The 18,845-nt window shown below is 35.5% G+C and overlaps 3 protein-coding genes across 3 annotated transcripts; 2 read left to right on the top strand and 1 right to left on the bottom strand.

Moving 5' to 3' along the window:
* The first annotated feature begins 7,824 nt into the window (after positions 1 to 7,824).
* On the top strand, positions 7,825 to 8,527 carry LOC21385477 (EG45-like domain containing protein). Its single transcript, XM_010105404.2, has 2 exons — positions 7,825 to 7,936; positions 8,229 to 8,527. The coding sequence occupies exons 1-2, from the start codon at positions 7,825 to 7,827 to the stop codon at positions 8,525 to 8,527; spliced, it is 411 nt and encodes a 136-aa protein (XP_010103706.2).
* A 1,849-nt stretch (positions 8,528 to 10,376) lies between these two features.
* On the bottom strand, positions 10,377 to 16,166 carry LOC21385476 (AFG1-like ATPase). The gene is made up of 14 exons (XM_010105403.2): positions 15,797 to 16,166; positions 15,565 to 15,701; positions 15,338 to 15,468; positions 14,874 to 15,019; positions 14,423 to 14,502; positions 13,937 to 14,200; positions 13,618 to 13,728; positions 13,143 to 13,265; positions 12,545 to 12,666; positions 12,396 to 12,465; positions 12,170 to 12,262; positions 11,652 to 11,779; positions 11,007 to 11,148; positions 10,377 to 10,799 (listed from the first exon to the last, which is right to left on the bottom strand). The coding sequence occupies exons 1-14, from the start codon at positions 16,002 to 16,004 to the stop codon at positions 10,677 to 10,679; spliced, it is 1,878 nt and encodes a 625-aa protein (XP_010103705.1). The 5' UTR covers positions 16,005 to 16,166; the 3' UTR covers positions 10,377 to 10,676.
* Positions 16,165 to 18,085, top strand: LOC21385475 (pentatricopeptide repeat-containing protein At4g21065). The gene has a single exon (XM_010105402.2). It carries the CDS (start codon positions 16,209 to 16,211, stop codon positions 18,006 to 18,008), a length of 1,800 nt encoding a protein of 599 aa, XP_010103704.1. The 5' UTR covers positions 16,165 to 16,208; the 3' UTR covers positions 18,009 to 18,085.
* The last annotated feature ends 760 nt before the right edge of the window (positions 18,086 to 18,845 follow it).

Genomic DNA, 18,845 nt, shown 5'->3' with positions numbered 1-18,845 from the left:
TGGAACCATAACAAAGACAACCGAAAGTCCTCAAATGAGCATAGGATGGTTTTTTGTTGTTTAAAAGCTCAAAAGGGGTTTTGTTGGATAACAAGGGGGATGGTATGCAATTAATTAAAAAACTGATGTTAAGACATATTCACCCCAATAACAAAGAGGAACACAAGATTGGAAAAGTAAAGCACGAGCCACATTGAGGATGTGCTGGTGTTTACATTCAACCACCGAATTTTGTTCCGGCGTGTCAACACAAGAATGGTACGGAATGATCCCTTTGGAACGAAAAAAATCAATAAAGGCTAACTCAGGTGCATTGTCAGAACGAACAGACTTGATTGTGAAACCATATTGAGTTTGAATAAGAGTGTAAAAATCAAGAAAAACAGTGAGAACATCAGACTTAGCTCGTAAAAGGTAAAGCCAAGTAATACGAGTGCAATCATCGACTATAGTGAGAAAATACTTGTGACCAGCAGGTGTTTCAACATTAAAAAGGCCCCAAATATCAATGTGAACTAAATCAAAAGGTTTTGCAGATATATTATTGTGAGAAATAAATGGAAGCCGTTTTTGCTTAGCCAAATGACAGATACGACAGTGTGAAGATAAATGAGAAAGAGAGCCAGGAATTTGTAATTCATTATGAAGACTCTGAATTTTAACATGCGAGGGGTGTCCAAGGCGATAATGCCATACATCAGTTTTGGAAACTACAAAACAAGAAAACAGGGAATTACAAACTGGTGTCCCTAGTTCAAAAAAGTAAAGGTTGTCGTGGCGTCTACCCTTCCCAATCGTCAAGCCCCGAGTGAGGTCCTGGATGATGCACGAATGAGATAGGAAATTAACACAACAGTTATGGTTGATGGTGAGAGCACTGACGCTCAGAAGATTAAAGGAAAACAGGGGAACAAAAAGAACATTATGTAAGACCAGAGAATTGGATAACCGAAGAGTGCCGACCCGATTGATGTGAACTTTGTGGCCATTAGGAAGAGTGATGGTTGTGTTATTGTGCACTGGTATGGAATTTGTAAACATCGAAAGTGAACTACATACGTGATGTGTGGCACCAGTATCAATTACCCAAGAATTGGAAGGAATAGTCGAATGAGATATAGAGAGAGCAGAAGAAAAATTACCATGGATGTGTGAAATTGAGGGTGCTGTGAACGAAGGAGATTCAGAAGAGGTAGTACCGTGAATGTGAAGCTGCGAGCTGAGATAAGTAATCAATTGTTGCATCTGATCAGAGGAGAGCTGCCCAGAAGACGTGATTAAGGCAGGTAGAGGTGGCTGGTGAGGCAGTGGAGAAAAGGCAGTTGTAATGGCGGCTATTGGTGCAGAAAAAGGAACCCTAGGGTTCTCAGAGGCAGGGGTGGAATGAAATATGGATTGAAGAGAGTTCTGATGGGCTTGGGCCTTGGGCTTAGGCTTGTAACACGGTAGGAAACCATGTAGCCTATAGCACCAATCCACTGAGTGCCCTATGAGACCACAATGCGAACAGATGGGCCACTCTCACCAAGGTTTGTGCTGTGAGAAGGATGCAGCTGCTAGAGGTGCCACCGGAGTTGGCAGTAGGGGCGGAGAAGAGGAAGAAACGTTGAAGGCCAAAGAATCTGCCAGAGCTTAAGAACCCGGACCAATGGAACGTTGCCTTTCTTCTTGGACAACGAGATTAAACACCTTCACCACAGGAGGCAATGGGTCAAGCATTAGGATCTGACCTCTGGTCGTAGCATAGGATTCATTGAGCCCCATCAAAAATTGCATGACATACTCCTGTTGTTGATAGTCCATCCAAGCCTTCATCCCCCCACATTGGCAAACAGGTACTGGCTGAAAGTTTTTAAGTTCATCCCAAAGGATTTTTAGCCAAGTATAGTATGTATTAATGTCCATCGAACCTTGAGATAAACCTTGGAGCTGTTGTTTGATCTGGAAAATTCGTAGGGCATTACTCTGACGAAATCTTTCATGGAGATCTGACCAGACTGCGTGGGCACTATCTAAATAAAGGAGACTATCTGCTATCTCCTTTGAGACGGCATTAAGAAGCCAGGATGTAACCATACTGTTACATCGAGACCAAATATTGGCTGAAAGAGCTTCTGGGTTTGGCTGCCGAAGGGTGCCATCAACAAAACCGAGTTTGTTTTTGGCATTGAGCGCCATAAGCATCGTACGGCTCCAAGTATTGTAGTTTGGGCCGGTGAGAACATGAGAAACCAGGGTCATACCGGGATGGTCGCCACTGTGAAGAAAAAACAGACTGTGAATATTGTCCACTGGAGCTGGATCTGGAACAGATGCCGTAGCAGAGGATGAGGGAGGAATGAGTGGCTGAAACCGATTGTTGTTGTTGTTGTTCTGCCCTCCACGAGCCATTCTCAGAAAAGGAAGGAGGAAGACGAAGAAGAAGAAGAAGAATGAGCAAGAAAGTGGTATTGCTCTGATACTGTATTAGAGAAAAAGATTGAGGAAGAATCTCATATTCTCATTAACCTTCAGAAGATTACAACGGAAGGAAATATAGAGCTAAAATGAGAAAGCTCACATATCCCAAGACTAATAGTGCAAAACAGAAAACAAAACAGAATATGCCAGCTGGCATAGCCAAATAGCAAAGGAAAATATTCAAGTTCATGAAAACTATTATTCCTAAAATCTTAATAGCCTTTTTTATATTAGATCACATGCTTTGCAACTGAGACATTCCATGAGAAACTCAACTGATTTTAACAAAAAAGATTTAATTGCATTATTTTAAGAATGTTGGGGATTATTTTGCTAAAATGAATAAAATAAGAATTAAACTATCACTTATTAAATAAATTAGAGACTATTTGTGTCAATTATTTAAAAAAATAATATTCGTTTATTTTCACTGAAGGGGCAGTAAAAATTTTCACTTTGAGAGAACTTGTGTGGTCATTTTAATTGACTAGTTAGTTGATTGGGGCACGTCCTTTGGACGTGAAGCCTGACTCGAAATGAATGCAAGATTAGGATGCAAGATTAAGAAATGAATGCACACGTCTTGCTTAAGTACGCTTATACAAAACAAACTGAGCAGCAATGAACTGCAACAACAAGCACATAATAAGAGTACGTAATTAAACCAATAACGCAGAAAAGTACAACCAAATACTCCTAAAAAGAAACAAAACAAAGTACACACCACCAAAGAAAGATAGCTACAACCACTCTATACAGTCATAATAGAGGTGTTCAAATATATTAAAGTCATGTTCGGTGCTTTGTATTAAATTATATCGTATTATAATATCATAACACAATAGTTAGTATCATGATCTATTATATAAAGAATTAAAATGTAAAATTTTAAAAATTTTAGAAGATCAAAAATACAAATTTTCAAAAAATTTGAGGTTAAAATATAATTTTTCAAAAGTTTTAGGATCAAAATGTAATTTTAAAAAATGTAAATTTGTATTACGCCACCTTAATTTTTAAACAATTATAGGCTCCGGCAAGACTGTATGTCGGCTAGATCCCGACCCCCAATCGTGCCCAATCCTAACATGAATCATGTATCTCCTATAGAATAATATATCACAATTGATAGAACCTCTGCTCAATCACCATCCTTGAATCATGGAGAACCGTTTGAAACAACAAAACAAGCCAGCTCTCCTACAGCTAATATCGCACAATGCTTGGCTCTTTCTCAAGGGTTTGATTTAGCAAGAATCAATCACATTAGCGATCTATTCCCTTGGAGAAATTACTTTCCCTTCTTTCCATCTTTCCTTTACCGTTGTACATAGTTGACTATCTTCTAAATATGTATATATATTCCAATACCTCTGTAAAGAAATGATAAGTGAATGAACATATATTCTCTCTCTTATTTTTCAAATTGGTTAACAATATGTCAAAAATGAACCGTATTTAATATTACGATATAGACTATATTAATTTATCATCCGTATTAATTTATACAATATGATAGTTACACTGGATATTATATTTATATTTTATTATATAATACGGTGTTCTAATATGATTAATAAATATGCTCTAAAATAATAAAAAAAGTAAATACGTACCTACATGATGTCATAAATAATGTATTTGACAGAATATATCTGAATACTCTACGCGATACCATATATGATGCAATTGACAGAATATATATAACAACATGAAACATTCCTTAAGGCCACATTTTTTTTATTTTAATCACGTTAAGTTTCTCGTTTCTTCTACTTCTCTCGTTAAGTTGGTTTGTTTGTTTGCGTAAGGGATTATCTCTTAAGTTCTACGAGATTATTTAACTTCCTTTAGCGCATCAAACTTTTGTAATATTACAAGCTCAGCTGACGTCTACAAAGGAATAAACTGCCCCTTTATCCAAATTGAGAACAAAAAAAAAAAAAAAAAGGCCGTCCTTATTCATTCGAATTGGAGATAAACTCTATTCAACTTTGAAAAAAAAAAAAAAATCGCAATTAATTAGCACGTGGGCTGCTCCCTTTATTATATACCATCAACATCGTGGTCACTCCTACGCATATTTCATAATGCATCGAGTACTTAAGAATACTTTAGAAAATATGAAAAGATATATTGTTACATATAATATGAAAATATATAGCTTGAAGGGTTAATAACTTATAGACTTAGATCTCGTTCATTTTACCGATTCGAGTTTTTAATTTTAAATTTTTAAACTTAAAAACTCTTAGAAAATGTCACATCTAATTTTTTTTTTACTATTATTAAAAAATTTTAAAAAAATATCACATCTCAACTCAAATTAAAAATTTAAATGGGGCCTTAGTCACAAAGACATGAGCTTTGCCCAATTGATCAGAATGTTAAGGCGTTGACTCAACTCCCACTTTGACTCACGAGTGGGATCTTTGGCGGCACAATAGAACAAGGATTTTATGCTCCACTGAGTCAAAGCTGAATTTACATTTGAATAATTTATAGGTATACGTGTGATAAGTCGAAAGGGGATAAGCATAATCATATTGCTAATCAAACACTTGAACGACACCTAATAACCTTCCATACTAGGCGTGACCTTAACCTGATCAAATACCAATCATATTAAAATAAATTTAAGTTTAGTGGAAGAAGGTTTTGTATAGCACATGAAAATCCACCATAGAAACTTTGATTTGAAAATATTGATCAGACCTGTCATGCACGCGCACTACTAATTTAACATATCCAATTTTTGTGTACAATGTTTTGATCCATATTATTATTAAGCCACTACAAAGCATATATGTACGTCGTTTTTTATTCTTCCTCTTTTAATTCAGCTGTAAACGATTTGAATTTCATCCAAAAGTGATTAAACCAATGATAATATGTCATTGTTCAATGATAAATAAAATATTGTTAATTGAGTGCTTGAAAGGCATGGGGAAATGCTTACAGATATAACTTAACGGAAAATCCATATTTAACTTTAGTATAAGGTATAAAGTTTGAATTCCCACCATCAAGTTATTAAAAAAAGAAAAAGAGAATAGGGAAAAAATATATCACGAGATTAGCGGGGGAATGGCAACATGTAAAGGTCCAGATATAGATCAATTGTGATCGACTAATTGGGACCATTCAGAAAATTATGGCGAATCCTTCGGTCAAATCTACTCGTTATTTGGTGTATAGTAAAATGCAAGTTCTGAACGGAAAAAAACATTAATTTAAAAGTTTATTTTTATCTGTACGGCACTAATGGAGAGAGTAATTTAGTGCGAGACAGAGAAACACACATTTGTAGTTATTTTTTGGTGCCGCTTACAAACCTTTTGACCAAACTAGTTGAGTCACACATGACGAATAATTTTATAAGTTTATATTTATCTCGCGTTATAATATGTGGCTTTTTAGAAGCTAAGTTTATTAATTCTAGTAGGAGAAAAAAAAGTATTTTAAAAAATCATATTAAAAAAATTAAAATTAAATAGGAGTTTTTTGACAAAAATAAATTAGGAAAACATCTGAAAGTATTCAAAGAAGGATATAATAAAAAAAATGAATTGTCAAATAATGGTAGGAGAAAAAAAAAAAAAGAAGACAATGAGCAAAAGAAAAGAATAAAAAATAATTAAAAAAGTTAAAGTTATATAGGAGTTTTTGAAAAAAAAAAAAATTAAGGACGTTTCGAATAAATTATTTTATTTAAAAAATATGTTAAAGAAAGATATTGTAAAAAAAAAAAAAAAAACTGCCAAAGAATGTTTGAGAAAATTAAAAACAACAAAAGACATTTGGCAAAGAAAAAGAAGTAAAATAAAAAGTTTTAAAGAAGAAAAACAGGAAAAGATGAAAAGTTAGGGAAAAAGAGAGAGAGAAAACAGAAGAAGTGGCCTCCTTCATAGCCCTTGGCAAAAAAATAAAATAAAATAAAATAAAATAAAAACGAAATATGATTAGAAAAGAGCAAAACACATTTAAAATAAAAGAGCAAACTGTAACATTCATAAAAAAAAAAGAACAAAACATTTAAAAAACTAAAAAAAAAAAAAAAAAAAAAAAAAGATAGAAAAAGTTAAAAAGAAAAAAAAAAGCGAGGGGAGGAGGGGTGGGGAGAGAGAAGGGGCTACCACGTGGAGGTCTTTCAGTTTGAGGTTTCTACAGTAAAAAGCTCTCAAAAAATGTCACATCTAACTTTTTCTGCTACAGTGAAAAGCTCTCAAAAAATGTCACATCTCAGCTCGAATTGAAAACTCAAATCCGCGAAGTGAACGAGGCGTAAGTGTGGACACATTTGGAGAAAATTATTTTAACCATTGTCCAAAAAAGCACATGCGAAAGAAATCAATTTCATATGAGTAAACTGAGGAAAAAAATGTATTTTATAAAAACATAGGTAAAAAATTAAACTACAAAAAACGTTAGCAAAATAAAAAATAAAAAAAAACATTTAAAAAATAAGAAAGAAAAAAAGATAAAGAAAAGGGAGAAAAAGAGGAAGGAGGCGGGGTGAGGGGGAGGAGCTACCACGTGGCAGCCTTGAGAGTGCTTAGAGAGCACTGTAGAAAAGAGTACTTGACTCTTTTATCTATTGTTAGATTAGATGTTAGATATACAATTAGATATAAATAATGATAAAGATAACTTTCGATACGATAGAAATTACACGGAAAACCCTTTTAAAAAAATTACACGAAAAACAATTAAATATGAACATGTTTAAACAAAATTATTTTAACCGTTAACAAAAAATTAAATAGAAATAGATGTGAAGTGAGGGAAAATATATTTTAAAAAACACATGTAGAAAATTAAACTGTAAATAAACATATACATAATTAAAAAAATAAAAGAATAAAAGAAGCAAAAGACTTAACAGGAGAAAATGCAAATAAAAAGGTAAAGAAGGGAAAAAAGAAAAAAAAAATGGAAAGATGAGGAGGGGTTGACACGTGGTACTCTAAGGGAACAATTCTTTGAAAAAGACCGTTTTAGTTCTGTTATGTTTTGTTATATTGTTAGATTAGATTATATTGAAGAACAGGTTATATACAACATAATTGGTAATGACGAATAATAGCATCCTAAAATAAAAAATAAATAATAAAAAGCAAATCAAGAAAAAAAATATATAGAAATTGAGACACCGAGAAATATAGCATTATCTCACTACTTTTCATCTAGAGTTTGGTATAAATAATGTGCAAGTTGGGATCGAGATCATCATCCCGAATAACAAGATCCTCTCCTGCGTTAACTAAGTTTCAATAGTTTCATATATAGCTGTGTCCTTTTTTTTTTTTTTTTTTGGGTTAAAAAATCTATCTAGCTCAAAAAGGAGTTGTAATATTTAAGAAAATGAGGTCATTCTCGTTAGTAGCGGTGCTTCTCTCCTTTTGCTTGTGCTCTCATATTCTTGGTGTTGTAGGGGACGTGGGTTATGCCGGATCTTACAGTCCTCCATACTTGCGTATGTAGTTTCCTATCCTAATTACATCATATTTTTTTAATCAGTTATAGCACTATCATATTAATCAACATTATAAATTATAATTAGCGACATATTACATAGAGATTTTCCTAAATCATGTTTTAGGCGATAGCATGCATGATATATATAATGTAATGAATCAAAATCAATTATCACCGGAAATCCTTATCCACCTAGAAAATAAGAAACTACAAACAATTAAATTTTTATTTACTTATTCTATCACATGAGTACTCTTTGTTTTGTGCGTTGTGTTAAATTTATGAAACAGCGACAAAATGCAAAGGAATGGACGTAGAGCAATTTCCGGAGGACGGATATTTTGTGGCGGTGAGCGAAGGGCTGTGGGACAACGGAGCGGCGTGTGGTCGGAAATACCAGATGCGGTGCATAAGTGGCCCTCGACGACCTTGCAAGGGTGGCACCATCGTCGTTCAAGTTGTTGATTTCTGCAAAACCTATCCATGCCCTACCACACTCGTCCTCTCCAACAAAGCCTTCAATGCCATTTCTAGGTCTCCAAATGCCAGAATCAACGTTGAATTTGCGCAGTACGTTAATTATATATAATGAGCTTTCTTTCTTTCTCTCTCTCTTTTCTTTCTTTCTTTTCGGAAATGTGAATTGGTATTGTTATTTAGACATACGTATGAATCTAAAAATACAAGAGTCAAAAAAAAAAAAAAACTCTTAAATAATACTTTTCTTAGACCGTCACGTAGCGATTTCTCCTACTCATTTTTCTCTTTTTCCTTTTTTTTTTCCTTCTTCATTTTTATCTTTATTTTTCTTTTTTCTTTTTTTTTTCCTTCTTTACATTTTTATCTTTATTATTCTTTTTTCTTTTATATTTTATATTTTTTGTTTACGTAAATTTTTTTTTTTTGCTCATTTGCTCCAATGAACATAATTTCTTTTATATGTTTTCTATTTAATTTTTTTTGTCAATGGTTAAAATAATTTTCTTTAAATATGTTCGTACTTAATTATTTCTTATGTAGTTCCTGCTCTAAATGTTATCTTTACAATACACATTTTTTTCTACAGTGCTCCCTCCACCCTCTTTTTTTTAATTCTTTTCTACTTTTATTATTTTTTATTATTTAAATGTTTTTTTTATTTTATGAATTTTTCTACAATTTAATTGTTTTTAAGTGTGTTATCTCTTTTTTATCTTATTTTATTTTTTATGTTTTTTTTATTTATTTAAGGGTTGTTTTATAGTTTATTCTTTTCACAATTATTTATATATCCAATCTAATGTTTAACATCTATAAAGCAGCCAAGTCGACTTAGGACTAAGCCACGTGTTGGCATCCTCTTTCTTTTTTTTTTCTTTTTTTTTTAAACTTTGCCTCCTTTTTTATTTTTTAATTTTCTCTTTTTTTATTTTTTGCTTATTGTCTTTTTTATTTTTTCTCTTCATATTTTTTTAGAATTCTTTTATTTTTTGTATAACATCCACCTTTAAAATACTTTCTTTTAATTAAAATAATCCTTTTAAATACGTCCATACTTTTTTTTAATTAAAAACTCCTATATAACTTTAATTCTTTTTTTGTTTAAACTTTTCCTCTTTTCATCTTTTTATTTTTTTATTTTTTCTTCTTTTCGTTTGCTTATTGAATTTTTTCCCTAACACTCTTTGACCATTACATTTTTTTTTACCACATCCTTCTTTGAAATACTTTCTTTTCCTCACCTTATTTTAATCAAAACCTTTCAAATGTCCCCATACTTAAGTTTTTTTTCTTGGTCAAAAGCTCATATATAATTTTAATTCATTTTCGATATGATTTTAAATTTTTTTTTCTCTTGCTCTAATTAACGGACTTAAATTCTAACGAAGCTACATATTTTAACATGGGATTAAACGTATAAAATTATTCTATACGTGCATAACACGTGGCTCAACTAGTGATGATAAAAGCATGACCAAGAAAGCTCTTTTTTTTCTGTTTTTGTAGAATATGATGGAGTCCAATCGATCGAGCTGCATCCAACTTTTGCATGGGGATCTATTGTAGGAGTATAAAATTATGAGAACTTCTATAGTAAGGATTGTCTTTTTAATTACTGATAACAACTGTTGTTTAACCGTTAGATTAAGTTTTTAATGGTGTGATCTGTGAGTATACATTAAAAATTTATAACACGTGACATGAAATTTCTCAAATCACAAATCACACCGTTGAGAATTTAATCTAATTGTTAACACATCAATTACAACGTCAGTTAAAAAGGACAGACCTGACATTAATAAAACATAAATAAATTAGGGCAATCTCTTTCTTGCAATATATGATGATCATCCCAGCATTAACTGGGTACAAGTACAACAACTACGTCATTTTCTCGCAGCGATATTTTTTGTTCCTTTCCAAGGAGCGTAGTTTACAATCAAAAGAAAATCGTCGGTACTTTTTTTTTTTTTTACAACAAACATTTTTCTCACATAAAGAAGGTATAAAGAATGTTCTAATTTAGATAGTGTATTTGGGTATTATACTATACTCTGAATCTATGTATTACAAAGTATTTCAAAAAAAAAAAAAATGTATTACAGACAGTCTTATTGGATGGTCAAGTCGAAAGATGGAACGCCAACTAAATCCACAGATTACCCAACATTTCACCTTATTCCGTCAAAAGAATAAAAGAATAGAATTCCATCAAGATAATCTCACAACATATATATCCACGATTATTATTGGAAGCTTTATTGTAAGTTGGTTGCACAAGTAGTTTCAGATTCTTGGCATAATTCCTTCCGGAAACAAGGATGAAGGTTACGAACACCGTCCAGATATAGTGGCGTCTGCATTTCGATCAACCGGGATACCTGAATAGACAGTTCCTTTTGTTATAAAAAATAAAAAAAATACTTGCAACAATTTCTTCAATGTTATTTTTCTTTTATACTTTCGTAAGAGATCATGGTGGACAATTACTTGTGATGCAAGTGTTTGCAAATTGCTAATATAAGCATACCTTTTAAGTAAAGAGAAAGAAATAGACAGTTTCGTTTTTAATGCTAGTTGCTACTTACTGCTCGGCGGAAAGCAAACGTCTCTTCTTCACCAGAAATCATGGATATAATACTAGTAGAGGAACCCCCTGAACCCACAGTCCCTACTGCCAAAACATTTCGACGGAGCTTTCCACCTTCCGTCTCTGCTTCGAATTGGAAACTGTAAACAAACAAGTTAATTATGTCTATTCAGATACTTGAACGAAGGTTTGCCAACTACAAAAGAGAAGCTAGGTTTCGTCGAAAAGAAAAATACTCAATTTAGATATACAAAAGAAAAGAAAGAGTAAAAACAGAGGACGCAAATGAAATGCTTATTTAACTATACAGGCCAGAAGTCGTTAAACAAAACTCTTGCTAGTGCACCAAAATCTTCACCACCACCTCATAGAACACCAGAATCCTACACAGAATGTGATAATACTATATTGATCTTGACAATTTCACAACTGCGTGTTCTTACTTAATAGTAAAATTGCCTTTTGGTAACTTTTTTTTTTTTTTTTGCGCCCTTGTCATTGCTAAATTTGGCCAGAATTCAACAATGAAGTTTATGGAAGCATGATAATTTATTTCACTACTTGAAGATATCTTGAATCTTTGTAAAGTGTGAAAGGATTTATTCTAGGTCCTAATGCCAACATTTGGATCTCTTACGCTTACCTCTCCAAATCAAGAAGTGTTCCCTCCTCAGTTCCTTGAAATAAGTCATCAATTGAAGATGCTGCAGAACAGACCAGGTGGCAGTGATGATTGTACAGCTCGTCAATTAGGGTGATAAACCTCCGAGCCTGAAGAGTAGAAACAAATTTTTTCCATAAATAGACGCAATATCTGAAGTATCATAAAGAGTTGACTTTCTTATACGTAAGATGCAGAAATGCATGTAAGATGCAGCTGAGATAGCTGAGATCTGTGTGGTATGATCATTCCACCATCTCAACAATGACAATTAGTCCTCTAGTTCACCCTCTTCCTCTCTTTCCTTATTCTGAACAGTTGTTGATACAAAATGCTGAAATGTGCAATAATCTCTGTGCTTATCGCTTGTCCTTTTAATCATTTTAAGGCTCAGAAAAGCTCAACTATTTAGTATAGAGTATGAATACTGCATATATAACAATTAATTCCGCACACATCATCTGGCCTTCATTTTATCAGTCAAAAGGCAGCAATAGAACCTTATCACGAATACGCATACTCATCACTGGAATATCAGATATGAAGACGGTGTGATAGTTTTCTGCCACTGCAATATAATCTGCTGCACCTACCTGTGGTCAATTAAGAACAACGAAGCAAATAAACAAAAAAGTCAGCTTCCATCCGATGACCATGGTGAGTGCTACTAGAGACGAGGAAATTACGCAAAATCAATGTTTTCTCATATTTGCGAATGAATAGTACCGGCTGACCACATAAATACTCAAATGTGAACCTTGCAACTCCATGACAGCTTTCGGGAACCTCCAAAATTCTGTGATTTAAGAAACTGGTGTCTATGAAGTGCATAACAAATAATCATCATATTGATAACATTAGTTAATCTAAAGTACCTCCCAAACATTACTGGAATACTAAGAGAGGTGATCTGTCCTCCCTCTTCACCTGTGACCTCGTGCCACATCTTCTCATAGTCCTCCAAAACAACGCTATCCAAAGGCCAGAAGTAGTGAACCTGAACAAAGAAGTAAGATTTTCAGCTACAAATTACAATGTCAAGCTTCATTAATATTTTCAGCTACAACTAGAATATCATGCTTCATTAAGCAAACACAATTACCAGCCAACTTCGGAGCAATTGAAGGCTGAATTAACTGATACATGCTTATAAGGAAAATATAAATTGATACACATGCACGTTTATACATATAAAGACGATGCCCCAATTATACAGAGACGTTAAAAATCTGAATATATATTATGAACAGCAGACATGAAATGCGGAACTGATCCAGATATCGATCATGAAACTATGAAAAGGCGATCCGTAATTTCGTAAATAGCTCACAGTTGCAAATTGCCTGGATATTGTTTGCCCTATATTAGAAATAAAATGAAAGCAAAACTCTCTTAACAGGACACTCATGCAAGAATTTACAATTGAACATTCACAATGCCTTGATGTAAAAACTGGAATTGCCTAACCCTCACCTGGTCTATGGATCTTTGAGCTATTAGACGACGGTAGTCAATCTCACTTCCAATGTAAACAATCTTACAGTGCTCATCCAATTTGGCTAGAAATTTCTCGAAGATCTCCCGCTGCATACCATCCTGTGCAAGCGTGTCACTCGAGCAATGTAAAAACTCTACAATTTTTCAATTTTTCATTTACTTCTTTTATTATTTTACGTTATTTTATATTATTTTTGCAAAATTTAGCAGACCTTTCAGAGAAATACAGTTATTAAAAACACAAAAAACAGCGAAGTTTTGCATATGAGTTCAGAAACTGCTAATAGACAATTATTAGCTTGGATTGCTTTCATCCATCACAACTAATGCAGCAAGAGTAAGAGGTTACCTAGTAAAATCCAAACGGAAAAAGAATTTCTTATGCAATGCATGTGAGAAATAAGGAGGCATAGAATATTCCAGATTTCTTAGCTTCTAATAAATAAATCACCTGATTTAAGTCATTAGGTGCTCGATTACTTGTGGCCACAAGCACAGTTCCTGTACTTAACAATCTGCTTAGAATCCCAGACAAGGCCACAATAGCAAATACATCAACAGTCTGTAACAGAAAGCATGTAAATCTACGTCATAAAACGAGTTGCAAATATAACCTAGGTCTTAGTAGTATGTACTTGCAAACGAGGAAAAACAACCGCAGAGATAGACTCAATCAAAGGATAACTATGGTATGAATGCAAAAACTAGGGATGCAATTTGGCCTCATGAAGCTATATCTTTCTAGCTTATATTTTCAACAAACATCTCACCTGGATCTCATCAAAGCAGAGAATACTTGCTCCTTTTCGATCAGCATCAGCCTGCTGGTTGATCAGGAGCTTATCTGCTACAGCTAGAAGAATGTTTTGCATCTGAGCCTCCTGCTTGTATTGTTCTTCTGCAGCCAACCACTCCTTTACTTTTGTATCAAACGGAAGATTTATTATCCAATTGGAAATACTCGATTGTAATGATTTTCCCTCCACTTGATTTTTCCATATCTTATGCATCTGCTCATTAATTTTAAGCATGGCCTGCAAGTAGAGATATTAAAAATAGATATCTCTTCTTTGTGTGTGTGTGCGTGTGTATGTGTGTGCGCGCACGCGCGCGTTTGTGTGTGTGCGTGTTTGTGTGTATTCATTTACGTTAAAGGTTAAACAGCACATATTTTTGCAATAAGAGCTTTGAATTAACACACATGAAGGATCACCAATAAATAAAGTTATCCAAATTTTGAAAATGAAAAAGCTCACCTCATGAAAGTGATACCTCCTTCGATGCTTAACAATTCCTTGAGTGACACCATAAAACATATCCATAAGCATTGTCTTTCCTAAGGTACCAAAAGTTTCTTCAGTTATGCTTAGTCACATTAAAACGACAACATATATAAGTGCAGATAAAGCTGCTATAATGAGATAATTCACTAAACCTACTGCAGAGTCAACTTCCATAAGAATTTAACTAGGGAGAATTCTTTGGTTGAGTATGCCCTACTAGTAGAACACAATTATCAACCGTTAGATTTTCATCAAGTTCCATTCAATTATACATTTCTTAGTCTGATGTGATCTGACTATTAAAAACTTTTACTACCAGTAGGGTATTTTTTTCATACTCCACAACAGAATTATCAAACGAAATATGAAATTCCTTCCAGTAATTTGCTTGACGGGTTAAAAAATATTCAATATAAGGAAATACCACTTCCGACATTGCCCCATATATATAGTCCTTTTGGAGCTGGAGGAGCAGTTGGACGAGAACAAACCAACGAATCCAACTTCTTCTCGCGATTAAGGTATGAAACCCATTTCCCCACTCCTGGTTCTACATTTTCAGGTTTTCTCCTGAGTCAAACAAAACCCTTTTTTATACCAAAAAACCAAACCACAATATATGCAGAAGAGCTAGTGGAATATGTAATAAAACTAAACTTAAATGCAAAACATCCTTGGAAGACACTCTCAGGTGAAAACTACAATCAGATTCACTCGTGAACCAAAAAATAAACAAAATTTGGAAAGTATTAATCTGTGCCGAGCCAATTTTGTATCAATATAAACTTAGCATCCTGCCAAAGCATTGTGGTGCTCAATGACTAGAAAATAGAAATTCTCGAATTTCACATAAATGGTAAAAGATTGAACTTTTGATGTGGGTTTTACCTGAACAACCATCTTCCAGCGCCTGTGAAGCGATGACTGCTTATGCCCTCCTGCTGTTTGTGCTCAGCTTCCGCCATTAAAAGCCTGCGCCGCTCATTCTCCCTCTTCTCCTCCCACTTCGCTAGTCTTTCCTGGAAATGTAAGACAGCGATACAAAAACCATAAAAAAGGATCGAAATTTAGGCTTAACGGATACTTTTATATGATGTGAATTATCTAAATTGTACATGATAATCCTCCATTTCTCTCTCGTACTGCTCTAATCTCCCAAGCAAGTTCTCCAGCTCCAAAGCAACCCTCTCCTGATTCGGATCATCTTGAAGCTTCCCTTTTTCAACCAGATTCCTGTATAGCGCCAGCGGCCCTAAACAAAAAGAAGAAAATTTTGGATTCATTTCGTGTATGTATGCGTGTATATATACATATACATATATAGAGATATAGAGAGAGAGAGAGAACCTGGAGGCTTAGAGTGAGAAAGATTAAGTGATTCAGAGTAAGAGCGAAGCGAATTGAAGCGGGAGTAGTTGGAGGAGGCTGGGCCATGAACGAGCCCTAGACATAGAATTCTTGAAATTGGTGAAGCCTTTCTCACCATCATCATCTTCCTAGCCTTGATCACAGAGGTGTCTGAGGAGCTGAGGAAAATCGAATTCCGCTTCGCCATCGTCGATTTCTCTGAAATAGCTTCGGAATTCAGACCCGAGGTTGAAGATGGTGACGTGGCATCAAATTGACCAGCCACGTGACAAAAGCGCGCGACAAGAACTAATACGACTCGCTAACTCGCTCAACGGTTTTAACCTTTTTCTGAGCGCTTTTTTCTTCCTTCTTGTTCTTCTTTCTCTGAGAATCTCTTCACTTTCTGTAAATGCAACTCCAAAGCCTCAAGAAAAATGTCGTCCGTACAGTCGCCGCCAACAAAAGAGCGGCGGAGCAGAGCTGCTTATCGCTTCTCGAAGCCTGCGACGCTCGTTGCAAATTCGTTCAACTCCAAGCGCACATTCTCAAACTAGGTCTGCGAAACAACCCGCTGGTTCTCACTAAGTTCGCCGCCATATCTTCCGAGCTTAACGCCGTCGACTATGCTTCCTCGTTCGTGTTCTCTCCCGACGCCGATTCCCGTCTCTACGATGCCTTCCTCTTCAACACCGTCATCAGAGCCTACGCCCAAACCGGGGACTTAAAGGAGAAAGCTTTGGTTTTGTACAACGCCATGCTTCGTTGCGGGGTTTTGCCTAATAAATTCACGTACCCTTTTGCTCTCAAAGCCTGTGCGGGCCTTGGGAGCTTGAGTTTAGGCCAGACGGTGCATGGTTCGGCGGTGAAGTTTGGTTTTGACGACGATGTTCACGTTCAGAATACCATGATTCACATGTACTGTTGTTGTGGAAGTGGGGTTAAGTATGCACGGAAAATGTTTGATGAAATGCCGAAGCGGGACTCGGTTTCTTGGAGTGCGATGATTGGCGGGTATGTGCGGCTGGGATTGTCCACTGACGCGGTTGACTTGTTTAGGAGGATGCAGATTGCCGGGGTTCATCCGGATGAGATCACAATGGTGTCTGTTCTCTCGGCGTGTACGGATTTGGGCGCACTTGAGCTTGGGAAGTGGGTGGAGTCTTACATTGAGAGAGAAGGGATTCAGAAGAATGTGGAGCTTTGTAATGCTCTCATTGACATGTTTGCTAAGTGCGGTGATGTTGATAAGGCCTTGAAATTGTTCAGAAACATGAGTGGAAAAACGATTGTTTCCTGGACTTCTGTTATTGTTGGCCTGGCAATGCACGGCCGGGGTTCCGAGGCAGTTTCTTTGTTCGAGGAAATGATAAGAAATGGAACAGTTCCTGATAATGTGGCCTTCATTGGGCTGCTTTCTGCATGCAGTCATTCAGGATTAGTTGATAAAGGAAAAGGGTATTTCAGTTTAATGACAAAAGAGTATCAAATTGTTCCAAAGATGGAACACTATGGATGTATGGCGGATATGTTATGCAGGGCAGGGCTTGTCAATGAAGCAGTGGCATTTGTTCAAAAAATGCCTGTCGAGCCAAACCCAGTAATCCTGCGGACATTGGTCAGCGCTTGTCGTGCTCATGGTAAACTCAGGCTGGGAGAGACCATCAGCAAAAGCCTAATTTCGAATGAGCCTACACATGAGTCGAACTATGTACTACTTTCCAATATTTATGCGAAAATGTCTCGCTGGGAGAACAAAACCAAGATCAGAAAAATGATGGGCAAGAAAGGGATGAAAAAGACCCCCGGGAGCACCATGATTGAGCTAGACAATGAGATTTATGAATTCGTGGCTGGCGATAAATCACATAAACAATACAAGGAAATTTATGACATGGTGGACGAGATGGGGAGGGAGATGAAGAGAGCTGGTTATGTTCCTAGCACTTCAGAGGTGTTGCTAGATATTGATGAAGAAGACAAGGAAGATGCTTTGAACCGGCATAGCGAAAAGCTGGCGATTGCTTTTGCTCTCCTGAACACACCACCGGGAACTCCCATTCGAATAGTGAAGAACCTGAGAGTTTGTAGCGATTGCCATTCTGCTACTAAGTTCATTTCAAAGATTTATAATAGAGAAATTGTGGTGAGGGACAGAAACAGGTTTCACCATTTCATGGACGGCCTCTGCTCATGTAAAGATTTTTGGTGACAAACTATTTGCCATTTTTCCGTAGATGACAAATTTCCAATAAATCAGATGAACAGTCCAGTCAGAAACTTCAAACAGGGCAGCTTAACAATTTTCCATGATAAATACTAGGTGCTTTTTGGTTACTAGGTTCAAGCATTACGAATCAAAAAGTCGGTTTGAAATGGCGTTTGGCAACTTTTTTTAGACCCATTTTGAACCATTTATTTGACAAGTTCCAAATCGGATTTACACGCAGAGTGTTTTTAACTTAAGACCACCGCCCTCCCCCCACCCAAAAAAAAAAAAAAAAAAGGTCTTCAGCATTTTAAACTAAAATGCACAATATTTTTAACTCAAGACCTACACTCGTTTGACACCTTTTCACACAAAACAACTATATTTGAATCACACATAGAGATGCAAGAACGGGCCGGCCCGGCCCGTTCTTCTTAGGCCCACGTGGGCCGCGGGCCGGGCCAGCCCAACTCACGAATTTTGTGGGCCAGGCCAGGCAGACCCGTGTAAAAATGACTTCGGCCCAGCCCACATCACAGATCAATTTTATATGGATCAGGTTGGGCCATGCCGCAGGCCAGGATGGGCCGGCCCACTCAAGGCCCATCTTGGCCCATCATATGTTTAGATGAGCTAGCCAATCTAACAATGCAATTTTTTTTTTATTTTTGAATTTTTAAACAAGTTAACAAATATATAAGTTTGAATAGTAAATGAAAATATGGAAAGGGATATTTTATTTACGATTACCTTATTAAATAAAAATCTTTATAAGAAAAACCCATTAAGACAACCTTAGTAAGGAAAAAAGAGTACAATAAGGATAATTATACATAAGAT

Source organism: Morus notabilis, unplaced genomic scaffold (genome assembly GCF_000414095.1).
Source record: "Morus notabilis unplaced genomic scaffold, ASM41409v2 Scaffold1246, whole genome shotgun sequence".
Classification (NCBI taxonomy): domain Eukaryota; kingdom Viridiplantae; phylum Streptophyta; class Magnoliopsida; order Rosales; family Moraceae; genus Morus; species Morus notabilis.
This window is presented reverse-complemented; position numbering and strand designations above follow the sequence as displayed.

What these genes read in the sequence shown, in the direction of transcription:
- LOC21385477 (XM_010105404.2), top strand. Translation starts at nt 7,825, where the DNA reads ATGAGGTCATTCTCGTTAGTAGCGGTGCTTCTCTCCTTTTGCTTGTGC. An exon ending in TTACAGTCCTCCATACTTGC is followed by an intron (nt 7,937 to 8,228) that starts GTATGTAGTTTC and finishes TTTATGAAACAG; the next exon opens with CGACAAAATGCAAAGGAATG.
- LOC21385476 (XM_010105403.2), bottom strand. Translation starts at nt 16,004, where the DNA reads ATGGCGAAGCGGAATTCGATTTTCCTCAGCTCCTCAGACACCTCTGTG. An exon ending in CACCTAATGACTTAAATCAG is followed by an intron (nt 13,266 to 13,617) that starts GTGATTTATTTA and finishes ACGCTTGCACAG; the next exon opens with GATGGTATGCAGCGGGAGAT. An exon ending in CGTTTGCTTTCCGCCGAGCA is followed by an intron (nt 10,800 to 11,006) that starts GTAAGTAGCAAC and finishes CTGTCTATTCAG; the next exon opens with GTATCCCGGTTGATCGAAAT.
- LOC21385475 (XM_010105402.2), top strand. Translation starts at nt 16,209, where the DNA reads ATGCAACTCCAAAGCCTCAAGAAAAATGTCGTCCGTACAGTCGCCGCC.